Genomic DNA, 27,469 nt, shown 5'->3' on the forward strand with positions numbered 1-27,469 from the left:
GAATAATTTCTTTTATCTCATCATAGATTTCTTCAATTTCTTCATCATCTGCAGAGCTAGTTGGCATATAAACTTGTACTACTGTAGTAGGTGTGGGCTTCATATCTATCTTGGCCACAATAATGCGTTCACTGTGCTTGGAATGTAGTCGAATTAAGTCGGGTGATGTTGAGGGTATTAGATTAGGAAATGAGACACTTAAAATAGTAAAGGAGTTTTGCTATTTGGGGAGCAAAATAACTGATGATGGTCGAAGTAGAGAGGATATAAAATGTAGACTCGCAATGGCAAGGAAAGCGTTTCTGAAGAAGAGAAATTTGTTAACATCGAGTATAGATTTAAGTGTCAGGAAGTCATTTCTGAAAGTATTTGTATGGAATGTAGCCATGTATGGAAGTAAAATATGGATGGTAAATAGTTTGGACAAGAAGAGAATAGAAGCTTTCGAAATGTGGTGCATGTACACTCCTGGAAATGGAAAAAAGAACACATTGACACCGGTGTGTCAGACCCACCATACTTGCTCCGGACACTGCGAGAGGGCTGTACAAGCAATGATCACACGCACGGCACAGCGGACACACCAGGAACCGCGGTGTTGGCCGTCGAATGGCGCTAGCTGCGCAGCATTTGTGCACCGCCGCCGTCAGTGTCAGCCAGTTTGCCGTGGCATACGGAGCTCCATCGCAGTCTTTAACACTGGTAGCATGCCGCGACAGCGTGGACGTGAACCGTATGTGCAGTTGACGGACTTTGAGCGAGGGCGTATAGTGGGCATGCGGGAGGCCGGGCGGACGTACCGCCGAATTGCTCAACACGTGGGGCGTGAGGTCTCCACAGTACATCGATGTTGTCGCCAGTGGTCGGCGGAAGGTGCACGTGCCCGTCGACCTGGGACCGGACCGCAGCGACGCACGGATGCACGCCAAGACCGTAGGATCCTACGCAGTGCCGTAGGGGACCGCACCGCCACTTCCCAGCAAATTAGGGACACTGTTGCTCCTGGGGTATCGGCGAGGACCATTCGCAACCGTCTCCATGAAGCTGGGCTACGGTCCCGCACACCGTTAGGCCGTCTTCCGCTCACGCCCCAACATCGTGCAGCCCGCCTCCAGTGGTGTTGCGACAGGCGTGAATGGAGGGACGAATGGAGACGTGTCGTCTTCAGCGATGAGAGTCGCTTCTGCCTTGGTGCCAATGATGGTCGTATGCGTGTTTGGCGCCGTGCAGGTGAGCGCCACAATCAGGACTGCATACGACCGAGGCACACAGGGCCAACACCCGGCATCATGGTGTGGGGAGCGATCTCCTACACTGGCCGTACACCACTGGTGATCGTCGAGGGGACACTGAATAGTGCACGGTACATCCAAACCGTCATCGAACCCATCGTTCTACCATTCCTAGACCGGCAAGGGAACTTGCTGTTCCAACAGGACAATGCACGTCCGCATGTATCCCGTGCCACCCAACGTGCTCTAGAAGGTGTAAGTCAACTACCCTGGCCAGCAAGATCTCCGGATCTGTCCCCCATTGAGCATGTTTGGGACTGGATGAAGCGTCGTCTCACGCGGTCTGCACGTCCAGCACGAACGCTGGTCCAACTGAGGCGCCAGGTGGAAATGGCATGGCAAGCCGTTCCACAGGACTACATCCAGCATCTCTACGATCGTCTCCATGGGAGAATAGCAGCCTGCATTGCTGCGAAAGGTGGATATACACTGTACTAGTGCCGACATTGTGCATGCTCTGTTGCCTGTGTCTATGTGCCTGTGGTTCTGTCAGTGTGATCATGTGATGTATCTGACCCCAGGAATGTGTCAATAAAGTTTCCCCTTCCTGGGACAATGAATTCACGGTGTTCTTTTTTCAATTTCCAGGAGTGTAGGTTGCAGTAGGTACTGGGAGATGAAGAAGCTTGCACAGGATAGAGTAGCATGGGGAGCTGCATCAAACCAGTCTCAGGATTGAAGACCACAACAACAACATGCTGTTTGTAGTAGCTTACCCGCACTCCTATTTTTTTATTCATTATTAAACCTACTCCTGCATTACCCCTATTTGATTTTGTATTTACAACCCTGTATTCACCTGACCAAAAGTCTTGTTCCTCCTGCCACCGAACTTCACTAATTCCCATTATATCTAACTTTAACCTATCCATTTCCCTTTTTAAATTTTCTAACCTACCTGTCTGATTAAGGGATTTGACATTCCATGCTCCGATCCATAGAACGCCAGTTTTCTTTCTCCTGATAACGACGTCCTCCTGGGTAGCCCCACCCGGAGATCCGAATGGGGGACTATTTTACCTCCGGAATATTTTACCCAAGAGGATGCCATCATCATTTAATCATACAGTAAAGCTGTATGCCCTAGGCAAAAATTACGGCTGTAGTTTCCCCTTGCTTTCAGCCGTTCGCAGCACCACAACAGCAAGGCCGTTTTGGTTAGCAGTACAAGGCCAGGTCAGTCAATCATCCAGACTGTTGCCCCTGTGACTACTGAAAAGGCTACTGCCCCTCTTCAGGAACCACACGTTTGTCTGGCCTCTCAACAGATACCCGTCCGTTGTGGTTGCACCTACTATCTGTATCGTTGAGGCACGCAAGCCTCCCCACCAACGGCAAGGTCCATGGTTCATAGGGGGAGTGATCTTCTTACGTCAACTATATTATACCTCTCTCAGTATGTTGTGTGATTTATATGAATCTTTTGTCCATACAAATCAGGTTTATGCCCTTTGTACCAAAACCATTATGATTTGTAACACATGCTAACAAAATTGTGAAAGGAGGATAACAGTTTAATATTCTTGATTTGTCAGAAAAGGCATTTTCCTTTACATTTGACTCATAACAGATGGGCCTTTCTCAACTTAAGCCTGAGAAACCTGTTTCCCCTCCATTTTTTTCAAGCTCTCCTTAACTAACCCTCGTTTCCTCCATGGTCGCAGCAACTGTCTAAGTTAACATAGCATGTTAGTGGAGTTGATGTGACTATCAATACTTTCTTCCCCTGATGATTTATGGAAGAAGGAGCCAAGTTTGGAATCATGGTGTAATGTGGCACAACCTGTGAGGTTCATGTAGTTTCTGATAAAGACTACTGTCTTAGGAAAATGATTAATAACATCCAATTTTCTTTTCATTACTCCTTTGAGTTTGGATGCTGTGGTAAAAGCAATAACAGTTAATGATTTCCAATGAAAATCTTAAAAAACTTGGCAAGTTTTTTAAATAATGCCTGTGTTCCCATTTATTTCTCTACAAAAAGTAACAAAAGTGCTGACTGAACAGTCTTCTTGCTCTGATCATTTCCATTAAGTGTTATTAGGTAAGTTCACAACAATACTTTCAATAACAAGGGAAATGCCAACAATGATGAAAATACTATAAAAATGGTAAAAATATTAAAAATATGAAAGTTCCTTGTCGAAAGCTGCATAACACGTATAAAATAATTATGGAAGACCCGTGTATAATTGACTACTACAAGAAAATTCCACAAACTTTTTCTTCAGAACTCTCTGCCGGTAACCTTTTCCCACAGAGTCCTGTTATGATCAAGTGCACTTGCAAGCACCCATCAGTTTCTGTTCCTTACTTGAATACAAGTGCATGACCTAGAAAGAAACAAAGCACACTGAAAATTGTAACTACAGGAACAATTTATTCCTTTAAATATCCAAGAAAGAATGCAACAAGTTGTATACACCTTACTTATTATTACTGCCACATATAACCAATTACTACTACTATTACTAATACTACTATTTGATATCGTAATAAAGCACTGGAAAGTCAGCCTATGACAGATACTGCCTGAGCAGTTAAGCAGAGAGCAGGAGGTGTGCCGTCACATTCTGAGGACTATTAGGTATTCATTAGATTTTTCATTACTACTACTATTACCAATACTACTATCTGATATAGTAATAAAGCACTGGAAAGTTGGCCTATGACAGATATTGCCTGAGCAGTTAAGCAGCGAGCAAGAGGTGTGCCGTCACATTCTGAGGACTATTAGGTATGCGTTAGATTTTTCAGAAGGATTGTTTTCAGTTATGATGGCCAGATCACACAGTCCTTAAGACGAATAGACAAGTGAACTTATCAATCTTATCCTGTCATTTTCTGTACAAACCTTGAAAATCAATGTTATCAAGTTGCCTGTTTACTGGATTCATAATTCTTGGTACAATGTCAGCATATGCACTGAAATGACAATACACTGACTCATTAATCAAATAATGTTTCAAAATTAATATATAATCCAAGGGCTCATGATTAAAAAACAATTTGCTTTTTAATATCTGAGGGGGGAAAAGAATGTTACCAGTGCATTTCACAAGAGAATTGTACCTACACACGCTCTTGTGTATAATGTGTTTGTAACAGTGAGTCATTACAAATTGATAATAGGTATGTAGTACACAACAAAGTGTAATTTTTCTGCCCTGTTTATTTGGATATGAGACAACATTTAATTAAGTGGCTGTTCTTGAGTAACAAACAGAGTAAATAAAGAATACATTCACATCCTGAAAATGAATCTTTGGTGCCCACAGTTCAGTAGCACTGTTTCGTTGCTCAGTGACCAGAGAGAGTCGGCCTATGACAGATATTGCCTGAGCAGTTAAGCAGCTAGCAGGAGGTGTGCCATCACATTCAAAAACAAATGTGATGGTGGAAGTGCATAGGCTTCCATGGTCAGGGTCAGTTTGAATAAAACACTTCTGGGCATTAGGCCACATCATTCTGAAATACTAGACACAACTATGAAACTGATGTTTCGACCACCTTTGCAGTGGTCTTCTATAGGGCGACTAAACTTACTTTAGTCATCCTTAACAGTATTGCTACAAAACAGTACGGATATCAGTTTCACAATTACTTTTATTTCAAAATTAAATGCCCCAAGAGTTTTAGTCAAAATGTGGGTGCGTAATAATCAACAAGTTTGTCGTATTCAATCCAGTGCTTTTCTACACCTACGTCTATACCCTGCAAACCACCACAAAGTGCTTGGCAGAGGATACATTCCATTGTGCCAGTTATTAGGGTTTCTTCTTGTTCCATTCACATATGGAGCAAGGGAAGAATGATTGACTGAATGCCTCTGTGTGTGCTGTAATTTTTCTACTCTTGTCCCCACAATCCCCATGTGAGACCTGTGCAGGGGGTTGTGTCATCATCTAAAGCCAGTTCTTGAAACTTTGTTAGTAAACTTTCTTCGGATAGTTAACGTATATCTTGAAGAATCTGCCAGTTCAATTCTTTCAACATCGCAATGACACTCTCCCACAGGTCAAATGAACCTGTGACCATTTATGCTGCACTTCTCTTAATATGTTCAATATCCCCCAGGTCTCACACACTTGAGAAATATTCTAGACCCAGTCGCACGAGTGACTTGACCCAGTCGCATGAGTGACTTGTAAGCAATCTCCTTTGTAGACTGATTGCACTTCCCCAGTATTCTACCACGTGTACCGCTCGCTTTACACACCACTGAGCCTATGTGATCATTTCATTTCATATTCCTACAAAGTTTCACACTCAGGTATTTGCACAAGTTGAGCAATTCCTACAGTGACTCGTGGATAGTTGCCAGTCTTTGCACCACTTTGAAATCTTATCATGATCTGACTGAAGATTTATGCAGGTTCTTTCAGACAGTATTGTATTACAGGTAAGCACATCATCTGTAAAACATCTGAGGTTACTGTTAATACTCTCTACAAGGTCATTAATATACAACATGAACAGCAAGGGTCCCAATACACTTCCTGAGGCACACTCGAAGTTACTTCCACATCTGATGATGACCCTCCATCCAAGATAATGTGCTGTGCCCTCTCTACCAAAAGATCCTCATTCCAGTCACAAATTTAGATTGATATCCCATATGGTCACACTCATGACAATAAGCGTAGGTGTGGTACTGCGTCAAATACTTTTCATAAATAAAGAAATACTGCATCTACCTTTCTGCCTTGATCCAAAGCTTTCAGTATGTCATGTGAGAAAAGTCTGAGTTAGGTTTTGCATGACCGATATTTTGGAATTCATACTGGTTGGGATGGAGAGGCATTCTGTTCGAGACACCTTACTATTTTTTGAGCTCAGAATATGTTCTAAGATTCTACAACAAGTCGATGTCAAGGATATTGGGCAGTAGTTTTGTGGATCACTTCTACTACCCTTGTAAACGGTTGTGACCTGTGCTTTCTTCCTAATACTGGCAGGTTTTTTTGGTTCGAGGGATCCATGATAGATTATAGTTAATAGAGAGGCTAACTCAGCAACAAATTCAGTATGAAATCTGACAGGGCCCATTGCACCCTGGAGCTTCATTCAGTTTTAATGATTTCAGTTGTTTCTCAGCAACACTGACACTAATAATTATTTAATTCATCTTTTCAGTGATACAAGGATTAAATTGGGACACTTCTTCTGGGTTTTTCTTTTCAAGGGAACGTTTGGAAAGAGAGTTAAGCATTTCATTTCAGCATTTGCTTTGCTACCTCCAATTTCAGTTTTTGTCTCATTTGCTAGGAGCTGGACACTACCTTTGGTGCCACTAACAGCCTTTACATACAATCAGAGTTTCTTTGGGTTTTGTGGAAGATCATTTGATGGTAGTCACTGAAGGCTTCATGATTTGCTCTCTAGACAACCAAACGCGTTTCATTCAGAATCTCTCTATCTATACCTCTATCCTTTATTTTACACCTGTTATGCAGTAATCTCTATTTCTTTAGAGGTTTCTTTACAGTCATTGTATACCATGGGGAGTCCCTCTTATTATGAATTGTTCTACTGGATATGTATCTATCCAATGCATGGTCAAGTACTTGAGCCATAGTTCTTCTACATGTTCCTGCCCCGCTCTGAAAGTCTCAAGTGCACTGCACTGATATATGACACTACTGATTTTTTGTCTAGTTTACTGGACATGTACATCTTTCTACTCGTTTAGTTTTCCTTTGTACTTTGCTAATCATTGTTGCCACAACCGCATTTTATTTTCTATCCGTCATAGCAATATGATACAGGACATTTAATCTTTGGTTCGGGATGTCCGCTGTTTCTACAGCAATTTTGTGGATCTTTCTCCACATTGAAGTCCTTTTTATTAGCTCACTTTCCTTCCGTCAAATTGGCTTGACATATACTCGCTTTTCAAGTTCTTTTACTTCTTGATCATCTAAGGTTATGGCTTGGGCACTTATGGCCTTAGTTGTTTCTGCACCCTCAAACAAATAAAACAAACTGTTTCATGGTCACTGATACCAGTTTTGGTGTGGACATCTTCATAAAGTTCAGGCCCACTTGTTGCCATTACCTCGAATACACTTCCATCATGAGTAAGGTTCCAAACTATCTGTTCTAAGTAGTTTTCAGAGAAAGCATTCAGTAATGTTTCACTGGATGTCTTATCATGCCCACCATAAACAAAACTCTAATTTTCCCCAATTGATTGTTGTATGATTAAAATGTCCACCAATTATTACAATATGATTGAGGAACTTACATACCAGTGAACTGAGGTTTTCTCTTCAAGTTTACAGTTACCTCAAACAATTTCATGTGCAGCTTCAATTTCTATCTTGCTGGATTGCGACAAATACAAAACTCCGGCACTTTGCTGCGAACGCTTTAGCAGTTAACCATTAGGATTTTAACTCACTCTCCTTTGAGAGGAATTTCTTTTGATCTTACACTAATACTTCTGGATCTGCTACAGCTATCATTACCTGGATTCAATGGAGAGTCACCTAATCCAAAAAATTCTTGTGTGCACCCCACAAAGTCAGCTACATATGTAGTGGCCTTTGATGTGCAGCGTGCAACTGGCCCATTTAGGGGGACCCTTCAGTTCTTACCCCTACGTTGAAGTCCAGAAAGTCGCAGCCTAGCTCATTACAGAACCTTCTAAGTCTCTGGTTCAGCCCTCCCACTCAACTCAGAACCAAAGAGCAACAATCAGTTCTGGCGACAATGCTACAAGCTGTAAGCTTCATTGAAACTCCTTGCGCAATGCTGGGATTCTCAACCTTCTCTGCCAGTTGCTGGAATGACCCAAGAGTGACTTCAGAAAGGCATCATTTGTTCAAACATGTGCCACAATCTGCAGTTGTTAACTTTGTCTAGTTTAGTTTTTTAGTTATGAACAAAGAGTGACTTCAGAGGCCAGACGAAAAGCATCATTTGTTCAAACAAGTGCCACAATCTGCAGCTGTTAACTTTTGTCTAGTTTATTTTTTTAGTTATAATTCAATTATATTTTGTACCTTCACATTCTCATGGTGTATTAACTGGTCCATACAACTGCAGGACAAAGTTTGGTTATGACTGATTTCCCAAATTTTATGGATCAGTTCTATTTTCTTTCAACTACGTCTAGTGTAGTGAAGGGTGAAAGTTCAACAGTTGAAGCTAAACAGAGGAAGAACAGCATGATACATAGACAAGCACCAAACTGTTTGTAAAAGGAGAAAAATGATTACTCAGTGAAGGGAATTTTAAATCTTTAAAACATTTGTAAGAAAAAGGACACAAAAATACAATGAACTCTGTGATAACACTGCACGACAAAGATGAAGATACCAGAGAAAAAGCACTTGTAGAATAAGTAAATTGCAACATTGGACAATTTCCAGAAAGATAATATTTGTAATTTTATAGATTACTATCACTGTCAAATAGATGTAGGTAGATCAAGGTTTAGCATCCTGAAGGCAATGAAGACTTTAGAGACAAAGCATGAACTTATGTACGACATGAATGAGGAAGCCATGTACTTTCCAAAAGAACCATCCCAGCATTTGTCTTAATAGATTTAAGGAAACCTAAATAAAGATGGCCCTAATGGTTCTGAAGTCCGTTTCTCTGGAATGCCAATCCGATGCCTTGACCACTGCTACACCTTGCCAATTAACCATTATTGGAAAAATGAACATCTGATACTGTTTTGTGTATTCTGAAAGGTGGCTTCCTCTTTCATTATGGCCTCTGTATGATCTTGTGGAGCACATTCATAGATTGAGATTTCTTCTTCTCCCTCAAAACTTCTTCACACTTTTCTTGTCTTCTCTCACACACTTCTTCTGAGATCTTCAGTATCCTCTTCTCTTGTCTGCTCCACTGGCAACACTCTGCACTTTACTGTCATTGACATCTGGCATATTGGCGGTATGCACTTCCGTCTCCTATTTTGCTTCCCATTCACCTTGATCCTCATCTCTGAGCAATCCTTCCCAAATTTAACAACCCACTAGCACTTGGTTCACGTCTTTCCTATTGTCACTCCAGCCCCCCCCCCCCCCCCTTTCTTGCTCATATGCATCCTGATCACATGTCCCACGTATCTCACCCTTTTCAGTCTTGTTTCTCCTGATATTTTTCCTAGTGGTATGGTACAGTTCTTTGACAGGTCTTTGCATCTGTTGTCAGGCCTCTTTATTTTCCTCAATATTTTTCTCTCTTCTTTCTCTAATTGATCCATGTCCGGTCTTCCTCATGTTACCACCTCATCTACATATGATACAGCCTTACCACCATTGCCTTACAATGTGTGGTCTTTGTTCTGTATGTATTTATTTTACTGTTTGTGTGTGGAGGGGGTGTGGGAGGGAGGCATACAGAAAGCTCGCCCTATCTCCATTATCCTCTCTATTACCACCTCACTGTTCCTGGGAACTCAAATGGGGCTCCCTGGAGGACAGACAATGTTCTTTTCACAAAACACTATTGAGAAAATTTAGAGAACTGGCATTTGCAGCTGGCTTCAGAATGATTGCATTGCCACCAACATACATTTCACATAAGGACTGCTAAGACAAGAGAAGACATATCAGTAATTGTACAGAGTCATATAGTCACTCGTTTTCCCCCCATTCCATTTACAAGCGGAACAGGGAAGGAAACTGACCAGCAGTTGTACACAATCACCTCCACCATGCATCATACTGTGGCTTGTGACATATGTATGTAGATGTATATGTTATATATTCTCATAGGTACATAAATTTGGCCACCTTCTCTATGTTACTTTCAGGACTTATCAAATTGCCAGTGGTACTGTGTTTTTATTTTGCTGCATGCAACCCTTGGCTTTCTAACTTAAGTTACATAGTCGTTGTTTCCCATCTTCTTCCAACTCATTTACTATTGCTATGTGCACTTGGGTTCTAGTGTCCTTTTTGTCTCCCATATGCGTCTTTGGTATTCCTATTTGGTTGTTTATTGCTCTTCGCTGTTTGATTATTTTTTTCCACTGTTATGGTGATCTTGAAAACAGTAAATTTTCTTAGTGACCAGTACTGAAAGACTAAGCTTCAGTATGAGGTTATTCATGCGTGAAAAATATTTCCTGAAAAGACAGAAGTTGTTTTTTATGCACAAAGATAAGAATTAATAGTGGCTACATTAATCTTGGCTCAAGGTCACTCACTCACCACAGACACATCTCGAGTGGAAAATGGCAGTTTGTAAAGTAATGCAGGTATATGACACTTTTGTACAAAATTTTGCATTAATGTTTTGTTCAAAAAACAGAGGTGATTATTACTAACAGATGAACAGCATAACTCTCCCAAAGTGCATTCATCATCTAATAGAAATTCCATTAATTTCCAACCCTGTGGCGTACACTGGTGTTGAAGAACCAAACAGTTTTTCTTTTATTCTATAGGCAGCATTTGTTGCTAACCTATTACAGACTTTTGTACTTTAATATTAGAATGGTTTGTGGCAGCAACATGAAGTCTCTACAAAACTGATTTGATATTTTGTGTCATGATAATTCCAAATTTATGTGAAACTTAATTGATATGCAGTGAAAATGTAAGAGTTGGCGAGAAATGTGTAAAATACCTGTGTATGGTAAGACAGTGGGGATTGAAAAGTGTGTGTGTGAGTGTGTGTGTGTAAGTGTGCGCGTGCACGCACACGTTAAGAGGACAATACTTGAAAAGATGTGGGTGACATAAACATTTCACCAAGCTATATTATTGCAGACAGATTTACCTTTTGTAATTTCACCGATCCTCTGGCCCAACAAGGTCACCTATGACGATCTTCAGCTGGGGCATCAGAGTACGCAACACCCGTAACCCACCTACACCAATTCCCTCACAGAAGGAGAGTTTGAGCATCCTCAGATTGTGGAGGTGTTTCGGGAACAGTCCCAGTGGCAAGACGGACACAATGCTGGAAGTCAAGTCCAGCGTCTCTAACTTTTTAAGTCCTAATAGGTGGCGCAATCCAGGACGTAATCTGTGGAGAAAATGTTTAGTTCAGATAACTGATACACAGCAAAAATTTCTACAGTGTTAATACAAAGATTTTCAGCTGCTCCCTTGGTTAACGCTCGGTCAAACAAGGTGTGGGCTGGTTGAATGCACTACTGCTACATGTCTATGTACATCTCACAACTCACATACTACCAGTGCACTGACACTCTGCTGTGACATACTGGTAATGGCAGGCAGTTGACATGTGATGGTGTGAACCCTTACTAAAGAATCTCAGTTCCAAGTTAGATCTACCTATATTTACTTTGAAGCATTTAACTGAGGCCCCATCAATAATTACCCAAATCCACAACTCTTGTGGATATACCCCTCTTTGTTGATGTCAGTTTAGACAGAGTTATAACTGATTGATGTCAGTTCATCCTGAGTTATAACTGATGGCTTCATTTAATCTTTGAGCTTATATTGTGGTCTAAATAACAGAAAATATTTACAGAATGTTTGAAAATGTACTTGGAGAGATAAAAAATCTACTCACCAAGAGGAGGCAGGAGAACACACACACATAAAAGGTATAACAGTTTGCAAGCTTTCAGGGCTAGTCGCTCCTTCTTCTGGTAGACAAGTTGAAAGTGAAGGAAGAAGAGTGAAGGGAAAGGGCTGGTGAGGTTTACGAAAAGGGGCAGAGTTTGGAAAAGTCACCCAGAACCCCGGGTAAGGGTAGTCTTACTGGACAGGATGAGAAGGGAAGAAAGTTTGTTTATTTTTACCTTACAGCATAAATACACATATCTATTACTCTGATATGAATGTATCTGTATCGCGATCATACACTTCCCCAAAATGAAAACAGATTGTAATATAATGTGACACACAGCACATATAGACTTTCCCTGTTGTGGTAAGCCCACAGCACATACCTTCAGGTGAGGCAGCTTATTTTGTAATGGCAGTTTGTGACACTGTTGCAGCTGTATACCATACTCGGAACATTCTTTTAATTTGTATTACTCTTTACATTAAATAATGCTGCAGGCCAAATTTATACAGGACTAGCGATCCACACTGGCTTTGCAAGGTTAGCACTAAGTGCCTACGGCTGAATGACTTGTCTGATGTTGCAATAATTTTGTTTATAGGGCAGTGCTTAGGGTTATGATTAAAAATCAAAGAACACTGTTAGGTTATGGAAAATTAACTCCAGACTTTAATAATGGTGTTGAACAAAGTTTGTTGAGTTTAGCCTCTAGAAGAAGCCCTTAAAAGCTCACTGTTTACTTTTAACTATGGCCCAGCAGATATTATCTGCATATTTAATATATTTCTTTGTATACAACACTGATCAGGTGCAAAAATGAACATATTACGTAGCGATGTCACACGTGGCAGGGCCATGTACAACTGGCTATATGACAAACACCGCGCACTTAGTTCAATTCCAGCAATGTTCAGTGTCTGGACTTGTACTTTGTTAATTGTTATACCAAGAGTAAGTGTAATGGGGAATTGGAGCCATCCGAACAGGAAAGGTAAGTCTGTGGGTATTATTGTTGTTCCTGGTATCAAAACAGTTTGTCCAGCACTCAATCAAAATATTTTTGACACTGGTTATTCAGTGCTTTGTTCTGCTGGCAAATTGAGATGTGTTCAAATTTCTCAATAAAATAGTAGGTGCACCTACTTTTGGTATTAATGCATGCAGTAGAGGCAGCATCGATTTAAAAATTCAGTAGGGTGATGCACTGTTTCCTCTTTACCTGAGACTAAGTCAACACAGTAATGAATTTGTGATAGGGCCTCAAACTTGGACAGAATGAAATCATTTACTCTACTGACTTGTTCATTTGAATGAAATTGATAATATAAGGCAAAAGGTAATACTGCTGCTTGCCATAAAGATGACACATTGAAATGCAGACAGAAACAACGGAAACACTGTTACACATTTAACTTTGACCCAAAGCCTTTTTCAGACAAGGAAACACTCACACAAGCAAGCACATCTCACACACACGACTGCCATCTCAGTTCAGAATGCAGCTGGGGAATGGATAACAGGATACAGGTGGGGGGAGAGAAGAGTGCTCTCTGGTGGAGCATGAAGGAGGCATGACAAGACTCTTGACAACACTTCTGATCGATTCCTCCCCTACTGGCATTCCCCACCCCAGTACAAAGTGCTAAGCTATATTGCAGATGTAGTTCTTTGCTTGAGCATTGTCCTCAATAATATTTACATAAAACAAAAATATGAGGAAAGACGAGCATTGAATAAAATATTCCCAGAATCGCAGTCACTGTCAAGTGCAACTAAGTGCCGTGCGGTTGCTGGGCCTCTCCCTACATGGGCGTAGTACCGGCTGTGACACCATTGGTGCTCCGTCTGTCACTGTATAAGCCAGTGTTTTCATCATGCATCTGCCTTACCTCTTTAATCTTGGGATGGGCAGCTTGCATACTGTGCTCAGGTGCAAACCGCTGTCTATACTGAAGGTGTTATTGGATATTTTGGTCTCTATAGCTTCTGAAATTAGGATATTTTGGTCTCTACAGCTTCTGTAATTACACTATACTAGGCACCATTGGTCTCCATGATGATAGAGGTGTCACTGAATGTAATTATACAACACATGGCAAAAACAAGCCACTTTTTGTTCTCCTCATTCGTACAGTTCAGCTTGCAGCTATCTCCAGAAAGTGCCCACAACATTTGTTTGTTGCAGCTACTCTCGCACAACACTTTCATGGGCAGTTAAGTTGTGTGAAGTTTTTGGTGTCAGAGATTCAACTGAATGAACCCGGTCCCGGAACAGTCCACTTTTCAGAGTGGTAGTGGTGGTCAAAAGTGTGCAGGTACTGGTATGTATGAGTGTGTTTTCTGCACAGACTGCACTTGAGGCACCTGTATGGTTTTTGGTCAACAAAGATGTCACAGAAGAGCGAGGCACAGTCTTTTCTGACCTCCGTCATGAACTTGAAGGCAGTGTCTTCCCCTACCGTGACACTTTATCCACAAAAACCCTGTGGGTTTCTGAGCTGCAGCATATACAAAACTTGTGCACATAGGCCTGTATCTGCACACTTTCAGCAGCCACCACCATCTGCTCCAAAGGTGAACTTTACACAAGACCTGAACTGCCTGTAAAAAGCCTTTTGCGAGAATAGATGTAACAGACAAATATTTCGCATGCTCTACTGTCATGAGCATCACAGGAAAGTGGTTGAAGGACAGGGCAAATGACAATGGGTGACAAGCTGTTGGATGTCCATACTTAATTCAGAATGTGGGTGTCGACAGCTTGCCTTTTCTGTAAAGCAGCATATCACAGCACACCATTCAGAGCACATCGTTGAATGTGGGGCTGTGCAGCAGATGGCCTATGCGTGTCTCAATGTTGATCCATCAACACTGCCAATTATGATTGCCATGGGCACAGGATCTTCAACACTGGAGCCTGACAGGAAACATCATGTTTCTTGTTACAACAGATTGATAGTCGTGTCTGGTTATGCCATCATCCTGGCAGACAGCTACTTGACCGCTCATTGCACCATGGAGCTGCGATTCCATGGGAACTGTGGCAGTACTCTAAAGGATCATGAAAGTTGTGGACTGCAGTACATTATTATGGACTAACTGTGTCCATTCATGCTCAATGTCTTCCCTGACGGCAATGGTACCTTCTAGCATGATAACTGTCAGTATTACAAGGCCAGAAATGTAGTACAGTGGCTTCAGAAGCATGACAGTGAACTCACATGAATCTCTCAGCCAACAAATTCATTTGATTTGAACCTGACGGACCACATCTGGAATGATATCAGCATGCACATATCATCAGCTCTTAATTTACAGGAATTGTGCGACATGTGTGTATACATCTGTTGCCACGAAACACGGGAAACCTACCGAGGACCTGTAGAATCCGTACCATGCAGAACTGGTGCTGAACTCCATTCCTGGGTGGCCCAGCACACTATTAAATAGGTGGTCATAATTTTTTGGCTCATTTTTATACATCCAATTTAAAAAAAAAAAAGGTTTTTTATCTTGTTGGTACACATATTCTTGATGTAGGTTTGTATTTTCAGCTGTTTTGAATAATTAGTTTGTTGATAGCTAAAAAGGTTATATGTGTTTTCGAATGCCTGATGAATTTTTACTTTTTTAAAAAAAGTAGATCAAAGAATTTGCATTAAATTTTGCTTGAAAAATTGAATTGCCTTGGACACCCTAGCATGTCAATTACTGATGACAATGTGGAGGAAGTAAAGAAAATGTTCTGAAGAGTCACTGAATCACCATCAGAGTGTTTGCTGACGGTTTCTGCATATCCTGCAGCTCATGCGAAGCATTTTGTTTGGATATTTCGGGCATGAAATGTGTATCGGCAAAGTTTGTTCCGAAATACTCGAATTGCAACCAAAAACAACATAATGTAGACATCACTCAGGAATTGCTGACTGAAGTCAACAACAATCCAGAGCTTCTAAACACGGTTACAATAGTTTGTTGCGTCCCAAGCGTGGGTTTTACTTGAGACTGAACAACACAGTTCGTAACAACAAATTAGGTGATTGGCCGTAGTGCAAGGAAGACTTTTGAACTAGCTAAGAAGTTAAAATCTCTGGTGTAAAGGTAAATAGGCTCGGAGATAACAGAAGTAACTCTCCAGAAACATCATTCAACAATCTGCAGATTATTCAGACACAGAATGAAATCCTAACTGCTCTGGCTGAGATGTTTCCAATGAGCAGCCAAGTCTGATACAGAGACTGCAAACAACAGTTATTGTTCTGTCTGCTCTTCACATGTGACCCATATGACTAATCCAGAGTCCCACAGCTGCTGCCTATCTGATCATCAGCACCGGATGCTAACTCTGCAATGAGCCCTGGCTCTCCCTCCAGCTCCTTGCATCAGACCTCTGTCTAGCACTCTTCTACCAATCTTCTGACTACCAATCTCTCTCTCAGAGTGTCTTGCTGACAAGTTTTGTATACTTCTCCCCTTTGATCCTGCTGGCAATTGCCATGACATAATGTGTACTGTTCTTCAGAGGCTGAGAGGAGGGGTATAGATGCCTCTCTTAATAGGGTCACACACTGCATCCTAAGCCCTGTATCGGCTTCTCATGATGTAGTATTGTGCCCATCAAAGACCCTCTCTCTTTCTCCCTCTCAGCACATGCTCTCTCTCTCTCTCACCAAAAGTGCTGTTCGCCTATTAACTTTAGCCCTAATCCTTGCCAAGCACCCTGTTGTCAGAGGTACACAGAGCCCTCTTTGTGCCTATATAGCTTATAGCTTTTAATTCTTTATCAAACTTGGCTGCCCATCAGCCTGGCACCAGCCAGCCAGCCCACTTCCAGGTCTGTCGCTCCTCTCGCCGCGCCTAAATACATTACTGTTGCTTCTTTTGATATTATAGTTTCCCTTTTTGTTATTAACAATGCCTTAACAGTTCCTTGTTTTGTTATTAACAATGCAATTCACGCTTGGCTCCACTCATGGATATAACAAGTTGATGAAACATGGGTATATGTGTATGACATCGAAACCAAGGCCCAATCATCCCAGTGGAAACTATCCGAAGAGCCAAGATCGATCACATGTGGTTCTCCTCACTGTTTTCTTTGATTACAATGGGATCACAACCACTTGTGGGAATTGTGTCATGATAATACCCCCTCTCACACCTCAGTACTTGTTCCTGATTTTTGGGCAAAAAACAGAACTGTTATTTTGCCTCAGCCACTGTGTTCACCAGACAGGAGCCCCTTTGACTTTTTTCTATTCTCATTGCTGAAGAGAACCATGAAAGGACACAATTTTTCCACCATTGAGGAGCTAAAAACAGAATCGCTGAAGGAGCTGAACACTATAATGAAAAGTGCTTCCAAGATTGGAAACAGTGCTGGCATAAGTGTATTATATTTGAAGGGGATTACGTTGGAGGGGACAAAGTTGATGTTGATCAATAAATAAAAACTCTTTAAGAGAAACAAAACATTCCATTACCTTTTATCACCCCTCATATTTGGTATCAAAGGAAAATTCAATTCAGAAAACTAATAAATTACGACAAAGAATTACCTGCAAGTAGTTACCTTCACAAGGTGAAATGCTTACAAGGGAATCTCCCCACCGCACCCCCCTTAGATTTAGTTATAAGTTGGCACAGTGAATAGACCTTGAAAAACTGAACACAGATCTATCGAGAAAAGAGGAAGAAGTTGTGTGTAACTATGAAAAAAGTAGCAAAATATACAAACTGAGTAGTCCATGTGCAAGATATGCAACATCAAGGTGGACGCGAGCTCAGGAGCGTCGTGGTCCCGTGGTTAGCGTGAGCAGTTGCGGAACAAGAGGTCCTGGGTTCAATTCCTCTCTCGAGTGAAGAGTTTATTTTTCTTATTTTTAGACAATTATTATCTGTCCGTCCGATGCGAGGTAACTGCGCCGTAGCATGAGGATGCTACACCTAAACAAACATCGGAACACACGACGTCAGTCAACAACAGCGCACGGAAGAGAGAGTATTCCTGCTAACGAGGCTCCCGGGCCGGCAGTTGACTGTTCGCAACTTTGGACGGGAGTGCATTAAATACGTGAGATGTATTCCGTGGGCAATATGAATCCAGCAAATATAGCTCGCGACTTCAATAACAAGGTCAATGAATATTTTCCGAACTGTAAGTTTGCGGTGTGGTCGCAAAACATAGACACTAAACTTATTACAGTGAACAGAGACGTCAATGAACGAACGGATATATCATAACTTTGCGAAAATAAAGGACGAAAAATTTTCACACGAGGGAAGACGTGAACCAAGGACCTTTCGCTCCGCAGTTGCTCACGCTAACCACGGGACCACGGCGCGCCTTGTTTCAGGTTATCCTCGTTGTTGCATATCTTGCACATGGACTACTCAGTTTGTATATTTTGCTTATTTTTTTCATAGTTCCACACAACTTCTTCCTGTTTTCTCGAATGATCTGTGTTCAGTTTTTCAAGGCCTATCCACTGTGCCAACTTATAACTAAATCTGAGGGGGGTGCGATTGGGAGGTTCCCTTGTTAGTACTCCTGATAGACACATACAAGAAGGAACTATTACACACACACACACACACACACACACACACACACACACACACACACACACACACACCTGGACATGTCCTGGCATTGGAGCTGGAGGTTTCGCAGCCCTGGGCAGCACCTGGCGATGGCCGTGATGGCGCCTCCACCCAGCGAGCAGCAGTTGGACAGGTCCAGTGTCTCCAGCCCATTGCCCAGCAACTGGAGCCCTGCATCTGAGATCTGCCTGCAGCCACCAAGCAGAAGCTCGCACAGCTCCAAGCAAGACCGACAGATTGCCAACAGTGCGTCGTCGTCTACGGCCAGGCCACTGCTGCGCAAGTCCAGCTTCTTCTGAAAACCGATAACTCATTTGCTTACTTCTCGCCGCCTTCTCAAATTAACCTGTTCACTGTTTTCTCCTAGCACCAGTCTGATATGTGCCAAGTGTACAGGACACCAAGTTGTCTGTGAGCAGAATGGAGTAGGTCCTCATGTCAGTGGTGACAGAGATATACAGGGTGGGTCCAGAAACTAATGCATTGCAATTTTTTTTGATTTGACTACATGTTGTAGAGTGGCCAGATCGTTTCTGGGGGACTATTAGCTTTCCAGCAGTAGGTCACTCAATTGCCTTCATGCTCTTGTAGGGTTAGGATGGCTTCTTTCACAAACCTCTATGTAGCAGTTGTGTCAAACTCACAATATAGAAAACTTTAGGCAATGCTATGCAATAAAGCTTCACGAGAAGCTCAACAAGACACCACTGGAAACTTTTGGAATGCTCAAGGAAGCCTTTGGGGATGACTTCCTTTCCAGATCACAGTCAAACAGGTGGCACATGATGTTTAAAGACGTGCGGGGCACACGTCAACATCATGAATGGATGACCCTGCGACTTGTGTGTGCCAGTTACTGAATTCATACCATCGAATGAGTGTTTGCTTGATTTCAGAAATATTGGACTTGCCGAAAACTGTTCTCCATGCGACTGTATTGGTAAACTCAGCCATGTGGAAGATTTGCACAAAACTTGTGCCTAGGCTTTTGACCAATGATCAAAATCAACACCGAGTGGAAGTGTGTGAAGAATTCCAGCAACTCTGTGAAGATGATCCCAATTTCCTCGACAACATGACCACTTGGGGATGTCACGGGTCTTTCAGTATAACTCAGAGTCAAAGCAGCAGAGTGCAGAATGGCACACGGTGTCTTCGCTGCACAAGAAAAGCTTCGCATGAACAAGTCCAGGATGAAGTCCATGCGCATTGTTGTAATTTTTTTTAATGGCTCTGAGCACTATGGGACTTAACATCTGTGGTCATCAGTCCTCTAGAACTTAGAACTACTTAAACCTAACTAACCTAAGAACATCACACACATCCATGCCCAAGGCAGGATTTGAACCTGCGACTGTGGCATTTTTTTAATGCAAAGGAGATAGTACACTATGAGTTGGTACCCCCTGGGCTGAATTTTGTAAGGCAGTGCTCCAGAGGCTGAATCACAGAGTTGCCCACATTCACAAGGAGTTCCATGCATTGTGGAAACTGCACCATGACACATGCTGACTCACACTGCTTTGTTGTTACACTCTACCTAACACATATCAAGCGTGACAAAAGTGCCATAGCTGCCCTACAGTCCCGACATGGCCCTGGGAGACATTTTTTGTTTTTGTTTCTTTGGCCGAAAAGGGACCTCAAAGGAAAGCATCTTTAGTCATGGACAATGTGCACGTTACTTTGACGGCTTCCCTGAAGAGTATCTGATTGAGGTATTCCAGAAAGCTTATGATGCAGAGAAATAATAATGGCAAAAACGTAATGCTGTAGAAGGGTCATGCTTAAACAATTTTAAGTTGTTGAACCTATATGAGCAATACTTTCTGGACAATCCCTGTGAAGTCAATCACATTGAGTCTGTTTATTCTAATGACGTGGTTTACATTGTGACCCTCCAGAAAGCAGTTTTAACCATTCAAGCCAGTAGTTTACATTCTCAAACCTAGGCAGCAGTTTACATGGCTGGCTGGTGCAGGAATTCAGTATTTTAGTTCAATGGTTCCAGCTCAGGAATTATTTGTTGAACCTGCCAATGCTCTTGCCATGTTCAATACACCAGTTCTTGCCTGATCACCAAATTAAGCAATGTTGGGCCCGGTTAGTACTTGGATGGGTGCCTACATGGGAGCACCAGATGCTGTTAGCTCAGGGACACACACATCATCGAAATGGCATGCAACTTAAACACTTGCATGAGGCCTTTAAGCCATATGACATTATTATTATTATTATTATTATCATCATTATCTGTCAAAAGTTAATCAAACCTTCAGGAACTGTTGACAACAGACCTTTAACATGTTTAAAATGTACATGATCGGTGTGATGAACTTTGAAGCACTCTTAGAAACAAAGCCTTACACATAAGTCTCTTCCCATGAGTTTCTGGCAGTTCTGTTCAAAGAAACATCTTGCAATTCGCAGTGCATCTACCTATGTCATTTCAATGGTACAGCAAATGATAAATACATTGTACTGCGAAATATTTAGTAACCTTTTCAATATTTTAACCTACTACTTACAATTTTTTTTCTTTTCCTGGAGGACAGTTTCTAGTTCCTAATTTCTTTTGACTCTCTTTTTCCGATAAAAGATTTACGTGATACATCAGCACATACATATATCTACACTAAACTGATGAAGCAATGTTGCCTGTTGTCTACAGGCAGCAGAGCAATGTGGTTTCCTGTAACAGACCACAGATGGCGAAGATGTGCTTGGGTTACTGCCGATGCAATTGCCCACAGCACCCAAGTACATACTCAGATTACCAGACTAAAAGTTTTAATCTGAACACCTGTCTAATGCACAATAGATGCGAATAGCATAGGTTATGGATATTTGAAAGAAACTGACAATTTACAGTCATGTCAAAATAAACAGAGAGGGAACTGAGGCAGAAAACCTGTCTGCTCTTGAGTAGAATCAAATAACAAGAGAGGCACATGACAGAGCTATACACTGCGAGAGAGAGAGAGAGAGAGAGAGAGAGAGAGAGAGAGAGAGAGAGAGAGAGAGAGAGAGAGAGTGCATGGATCTCAGTGCAGGAAGACACAGGAAGAAGTTGTGTGTCTCCTGAGTGGCTACTGAAAGAATGCTGGACTATGCTGTGAGTCATTAAGGACTCTGTACTGTTCTCCATCTTTGGTCCATCAATTTGGTTCTTATGTAGCCAGCATGTGTGCCTTGCTAGAACAACGGCATACACAATACTATATCTTAAAGAGAAACATAAACAAACAACTTATTCAGTGCTACATCAATGGTAAGAGTAACATATGGCGAAGAAATAATAACTGTGGTAGAAACTTCAAAAATGTTAGGTGCCCATATGGATAAGAATTTTAAACTGGAAAAAACACATTTATAATTCCCAAACAACTTAGTTTAGCCATATTTATGTTTTGATTTATTACAAATCTATCGGAGAGACAAATCCGTAAGTTAACATATTTTTTGTATTTTCACTCAATAATGCAATATGGAGTAATTTTTTGGAGCAACTCATATTTAATACAGAACATCTTCACTGCTCAGAAAAGTGCTGTAAGGATAATGTATGGCACTCATTCACAATCATCTTGTAGACATCTGTTTAGGGAGTCAGTTATTCTGACTACTGCATCACAGTCTATTTACTCCCTCATGAAGTTTATTGTAAATAATCAACTACAGTTCAAAATGAATAACGATATATATAATCACAAAACCAGAAAAAATACTGACATTCATTAATCTACATTATGACTAATTTGACCCGAAAAGCAGCGCAAAATGCTGCAACCAAAATTTTTGATCACATGTCAAATCATACAAACACAAAACTGCCTTTATTACGGTGTATTGATAAGTTATACGTTTCAGAAAATCGTGAATGCTACCTTCCACTGAAGATGCCTTGCAGATAATAAAGGCGGAATGCATATGGCATGAAAATTGTGTTTCATTCAGTTGTAGTCAGATGGTCCAAAAACAATATATGGTGATATTACACGCAACTGAAGAAGACAAGACTACAAAGTTAAACAAAATTGCCTGGCGCAATCACAAGTAAAACCTAATTTCACTATGCTGTAAATGGACTATTATTCAATATATCTGATCTTCTTTCAAAATAATCTGATATTACGCCCTCCCCCTTCCCGCCACCACTGGGTAGGCGTGCAAGCACCGTGGCTGACTAGAGTTTTTCTGCCACATAGTATAAACAGGCTGTTATTATGACAGCAGCGCACGCCAAAGATACTGAGAGGACGAGCTCCATGATGACACATAGATGCTGTTCTTGTTTGGCACTAAATTATTGTTACTTGGTTTTTTAGGTTGATTAGGAAGCTCACCACAATAGCAATAAGTCTTTTGCATTAGCTCAGTTGAGCAAAGTGTAATATAAAATGGAATAATATATTAATCAAACAATGGAAAATCCAAGATGGAATGTATCACTATTATGAAAAGAAAAGTTGCTTCTCACCATATAGCAGAGATGTTGAGTCGCAGATAGGCACAACAAAAAGACTGTCACAAATAAAGCTTTTGGCCATTAAGGTCTTCGTGAATAATAAACAAACACACACACACACACCTCACATACACGACTGCAACATAATATATTAATGGACTAACATATTAATATATATATTAATTACCAGCAAAAAATACTGGACTGCATTTTTAAGTCATAATGATGAAAACAAAAATCATAATTAATTTTTTCTGAGTTAATTGCCTTTTTTCAAATTGAGGCAGCTATCTGAAAGGAAAATCTCAAGAACGGGAACCATTATACTGTCAGACATAAAAGTTAAATTTGAAAACAAACTGAAAACGTTTCTCCTTGACAACTCCACCTATTTCGTAGCAGAATTTATATTTTTTGTAGTCTGTAAAATGTGGTGGGTAGGAATTACTAACTCAAATCTGTATTAAAAAGTAACGCGCCTTGTTAAATGGTCAGAATGTAGCCATATTTACAAATTAATTTTTAATGTGAATGATGACTCATTCCACACCATTACAATTAGTCATACAAATGATCCGTGGAACAACAATTGATCCATGCAACATGAAACTAATTACATCTTGTTTTGTGAAATTTATGTTCTGTTTGTCTCTCATTTGTAACTAACATAAAAAACAGACTTTGAGTTTATGATTAATAACTAGTGTATGATCAAAAGACAGAAGGTATTCAAAGTATGCTATATGAACTTTTCCAAAGATCCAAAATATATAATTTTCTGGAAATAAAAGTGATTATGACATGCTCTGATTACATTCATGCAGTAGGGACACTTTTGCTGTTTATTTTTATTGATTCAAATTCCACATGAAAGTGCACTGTTTATGATTAATAAATGTAATTTTGGTAGGTCAGCTTTTCAAGGCAGATAATATAATAAATCCATCACCATATAAATTAACTTCCTCTTGAACAAAGACATCAGAACTTTTACAACTGATAGGATGTTTTACATCAGGAATGCCATACAGGAGAATAATTCAGTATCTGCCATATGCATAAATTTAAAATGATCTCTTAATAAAATATCGTTTTGTGTCAAATCATTTATTACACATAATATAGTACTTCTATTTCTTAAATTTCTGTTGCCTGTGTTACTTAACACTCACCAGTCTACAGATTGTTGCCCCACTGAACACCTGTGCCAGTATGCCAGGTGGCAGCCCATACGCGTACGGTGCCGCCAACTCCTGCAAGTTTACGAGGTCACGCAACGAGAACAGGGCACTGGCAATCCTGTCGATAGGCACGTCATACCATCCCAAGGTCAGACGTTTCAAACTAGCACCACACAGAGTTGCCACCATTGGCAACACACATCTACAAAAGGAACACAAGATATTTGCTGCAATAAAGTAATTTTATTTCATCTTATTATTATTACTGTGATTGACTCAGAAGTATGTCTAATAGACTGGATCAAAATTTAGTGTACAAGTAAATATGCTCTTCCCACTTCCTCTTCCCATTACTAAAATACATTTTTATCTTTTATTTATGACTTGTGGCTGTATAGTCAGGTGAAGGGATGGTAGCTGCCTCCCACTATAGTGAAAAATTATGTTTGTAAAATGAACTTTCATCCTACCCAAAGACACACAGATGTTATTATTTCAAGGAAGCCAGAACATGGAAAATGACAATGAATGGTAGCAAGTGTGCACAGAGCCAACTGTCAAGAAATCTTTGAACTCTTTTACTATTTGCTGCTAATCTCTTCACAGTGGAAAATACCACACAGTTCTGTCTCCTAAAAACCTTCCAACAGCACTATAAGTTCAATTTGTGGGGTTCTTCTGGTGTTACCAGCAAGTATAAAAAACTGCTAAAATATGTACATTGAAAGCATTGGCAAGTTTCTCTCTGACAGCAAAATTCCATGTGGAAGACTCAATACTCTCCCAGTTAAGTACACTGTAGGTAGTAAGCACCTATTATAAAGTGGTAGCATTAGTATGTTTGCAGTTTAATAAACAGTTTAGGGTTTTATAACAACAATGTAGGAAATTCCTGGATAGGTAATACCTAAAATAAAGGAAAAGCAACCACTCATCTATAGCTGACTGACGTGTGGCACCCAGAAACAGATCACAGAGACAGTATTTTACTACACACCAGTCAGCTGTAGTTTAGAATTTTATTTAGCAATAAATACATCTCCATTTCCTCCACCCCTGCTCCTTTCCCAAAACTAATACAAGCCTCTCTCCACCATCTACACTACTGGCCATTAAAATTGCTACACCAAGAAGAAATGCAGATGATAAACGGGTATTCATTGGGCAAATATATTATACTAGAACAGACATGTGATTACATTTTCACGCAATTTGGGTGCATGGATCCTGAGAAATCAGACCCAGAACAACCACCTCTGGCTGTAATAATGGTCTTGATACACCTGGGCATTGAGTCAAACAGAGCTTGGATGGCGTGTACAGGCACAGCTGCCCATGCAGCTTCAACACGATACCACAGTTCATCAAGAATAGTGACTGGCGTATTGTGATGAGCCAGTTTCTCAGCCACCATTGACCAGACGTTTTCAATTGATGAGAGATCTGGCGAATGTGCTGATCAGGGCAGCAGTCGAACATTTTCTGTATCCAGAAAGGCCCATACAGGACCTGCAACATGCGGTCGTGCAGTATCCTGCTGAAATTTAGGGTTTCGCAGGGATAGAATGAAGGGTGCAGCCACAGGTCGTAACACATCTGAAATGTAACGTCCACTGTTCAAAAAGCCATCAATGTGAACAAGAGGTGACCGAGATGTGTAACCAATGGCACCCCGTACCATCACGCCGGGTGATACGACAGTATGGCAATGACGAATACCCGCTTCCAATGTGCGTTCACCGCGATGTCGCCAAACACGGGATGTGTCCATCATGATTCTGTAAACAGAACCTGGATTCATCTGAAAAAATGATGTTTTGCCATTCGTGCACCCAGGTTCGTCGTTGCGTACACCATCGCAGGCGCTCCTGTCTGTGATGCAGCATAAAGGGTAACCACAGCCATGGTCTCCGAGCTGATAGTCCTTACTGCTGCAAATGTCGTCGAACTGTTCGTGCAGATGGTTGTTGTCTTGCAAATGTCCCCATCTGTTGACTCAGGGATCAAGACGTGGCTGCATGATCCGTTACAGCCATGCAGATAAGATGCCTGTCATCTCGACTGCTAGTGATACGAGGCCGTTAGGATCCAGCACGGCGTTTGGTATTACCCTCCTAACCCACCGATTCCACATTCTGCTAGCAGTCATTGGATCTCGACCAATGCGAGCAACAATGTCACGATACGATAAACTGCAATCGTGATAGGCTACAATCCGACCTTTATCAAAGTCGGAAATGTGATGGTACGCATTTCACCTCCTTACACGAGGCACCACAACAATGTTTCACTGGGCAACGCCCGTCAACTGCTGTTTGTGTATGAGAAATCAGTTGGAAACTTTCCTCATATCAGCACATTGTAGGTGTTGCCATCGGTGCCAACCTTGTGTGAATGCTCTAAAAAGCTAATCATTTGCATATCACAGCATCTTCTTCCTGTCGGTTAAATTTCACGTCTGTAGCACGTCATCTTCATGGTGTAGCAATTTTGATGGCCAGTAGTGTATGTTACCAAATGACTGACGTGCAAGTTGGGCCTCAGTACCAGTTACCACTTTCGAATGACTTCCAGGGGATTTATATTTTTTTCTACATTTCGCTTGATTATTGACTAAATTTAAATGCTGTCATAATCAACTCATTAAAAGGTATAATCTTATATTAAATGTTTAACACAATAAGACAAGTATTACAGTTAGAAATAGTGTGTCTGTCTTGAGGCGGTGTAATTCATGGCCAGCTAATACCCAGACTTTATTCATCCAGTATTTGAGAATGAGAGCACTTAGGGACTTCCTATAACCTTTACATATTATTTCAAACCTTTACAAAACTTTTCCTGACCCCCGCAAAATGATGAAGATACAAAGTTTATTGCTTACATCACTTTCACTATTCTTGCAGTCAAACTTCAGCATTAGGAGTGACTTAGTATTTATTACTTCTCTACTACTGACTCTATTTGCAACACAGTTTACAGGCAGTATCCACATATAAGACTGAATCTACTCGCAAAATTGTACCATTCTAAGACACATAGTTCAGGAGCTATGAGGCCACAAACACTGATATGCATGAAAAACTAGCTTTCCCTTTGTGTGTCCTGGCTTCCCAGAGGAGTTTTACAAGAAAATGCAGAACCTAGTACCACAGGTGTAGGTATCTTTAATTTGTGTGGCTTGTCTTCAACTATCTTAACACTTATACCACTAATGATTAACTAAAGCAATCACACACCAATTGTTGCACACAAATGTACATTGAGCATTGTTTTCACATGTGTTACTTTCCAAAAGACATTCTGGTGTCTTATTATCTTTTACTGGATCTGCAGCTAATGACCACATAGTGTGGGCAACACTGAGATACACAAATTTCTGCTATGTGACATAATTACATTGATGTTCATGGGGA

The 27,469-nt window shown here is 41.0% G+C and overlaps 1 protein-coding gene across 1 annotated transcript in view; it reads right to left on the reverse strand.

The window, feature by feature from the left end:
* Positions 1-3,412: 3,412 nt before the first annotated feature.
* LOC126215083 (F-box/LRR-repeat protein 20-like) overlaps positions 3,413-27,469 on the reverse strand; it is a 75,034-nt gene continuing 50,977 nt past the window's right edge. The window contains exons 5-8 of the mRNA XM_049941731.1: positions 24,045-24,255; positions 18,437-18,699; positions 11,037-11,285; positions 3,413-3,625 (exon numbers count right to left, since the gene is read on the reverse strand). Of these exons, the coding sequence (XP_049797688.1) occupies positions 11,048-11,285; positions 18,437-18,699; positions 24,045-24,255 (712 nt within the window). The 3' untranslated portion in view covers positions 3,413-3,625; positions 11,037-11,047. The remainder of the gene's footprint in view (positions 3,626-11,036; positions 11,286-18,436; positions 18,700-24,044; positions 24,256-27,469) is intronic.

The sequence above is a fragment of the Schistocerca nitens genome, chromosome 12, assembly GCF_023898315.1.
Source record: "Schistocerca nitens isolate TAMUIC-IGC-003100 chromosome 12, iqSchNite1.1, whole genome shotgun sequence".
Lineage (NCBI taxonomy): Eukaryota > Metazoa > Arthropoda > Insecta > Orthoptera > Acrididae > Schistocerca > Schistocerca nitens.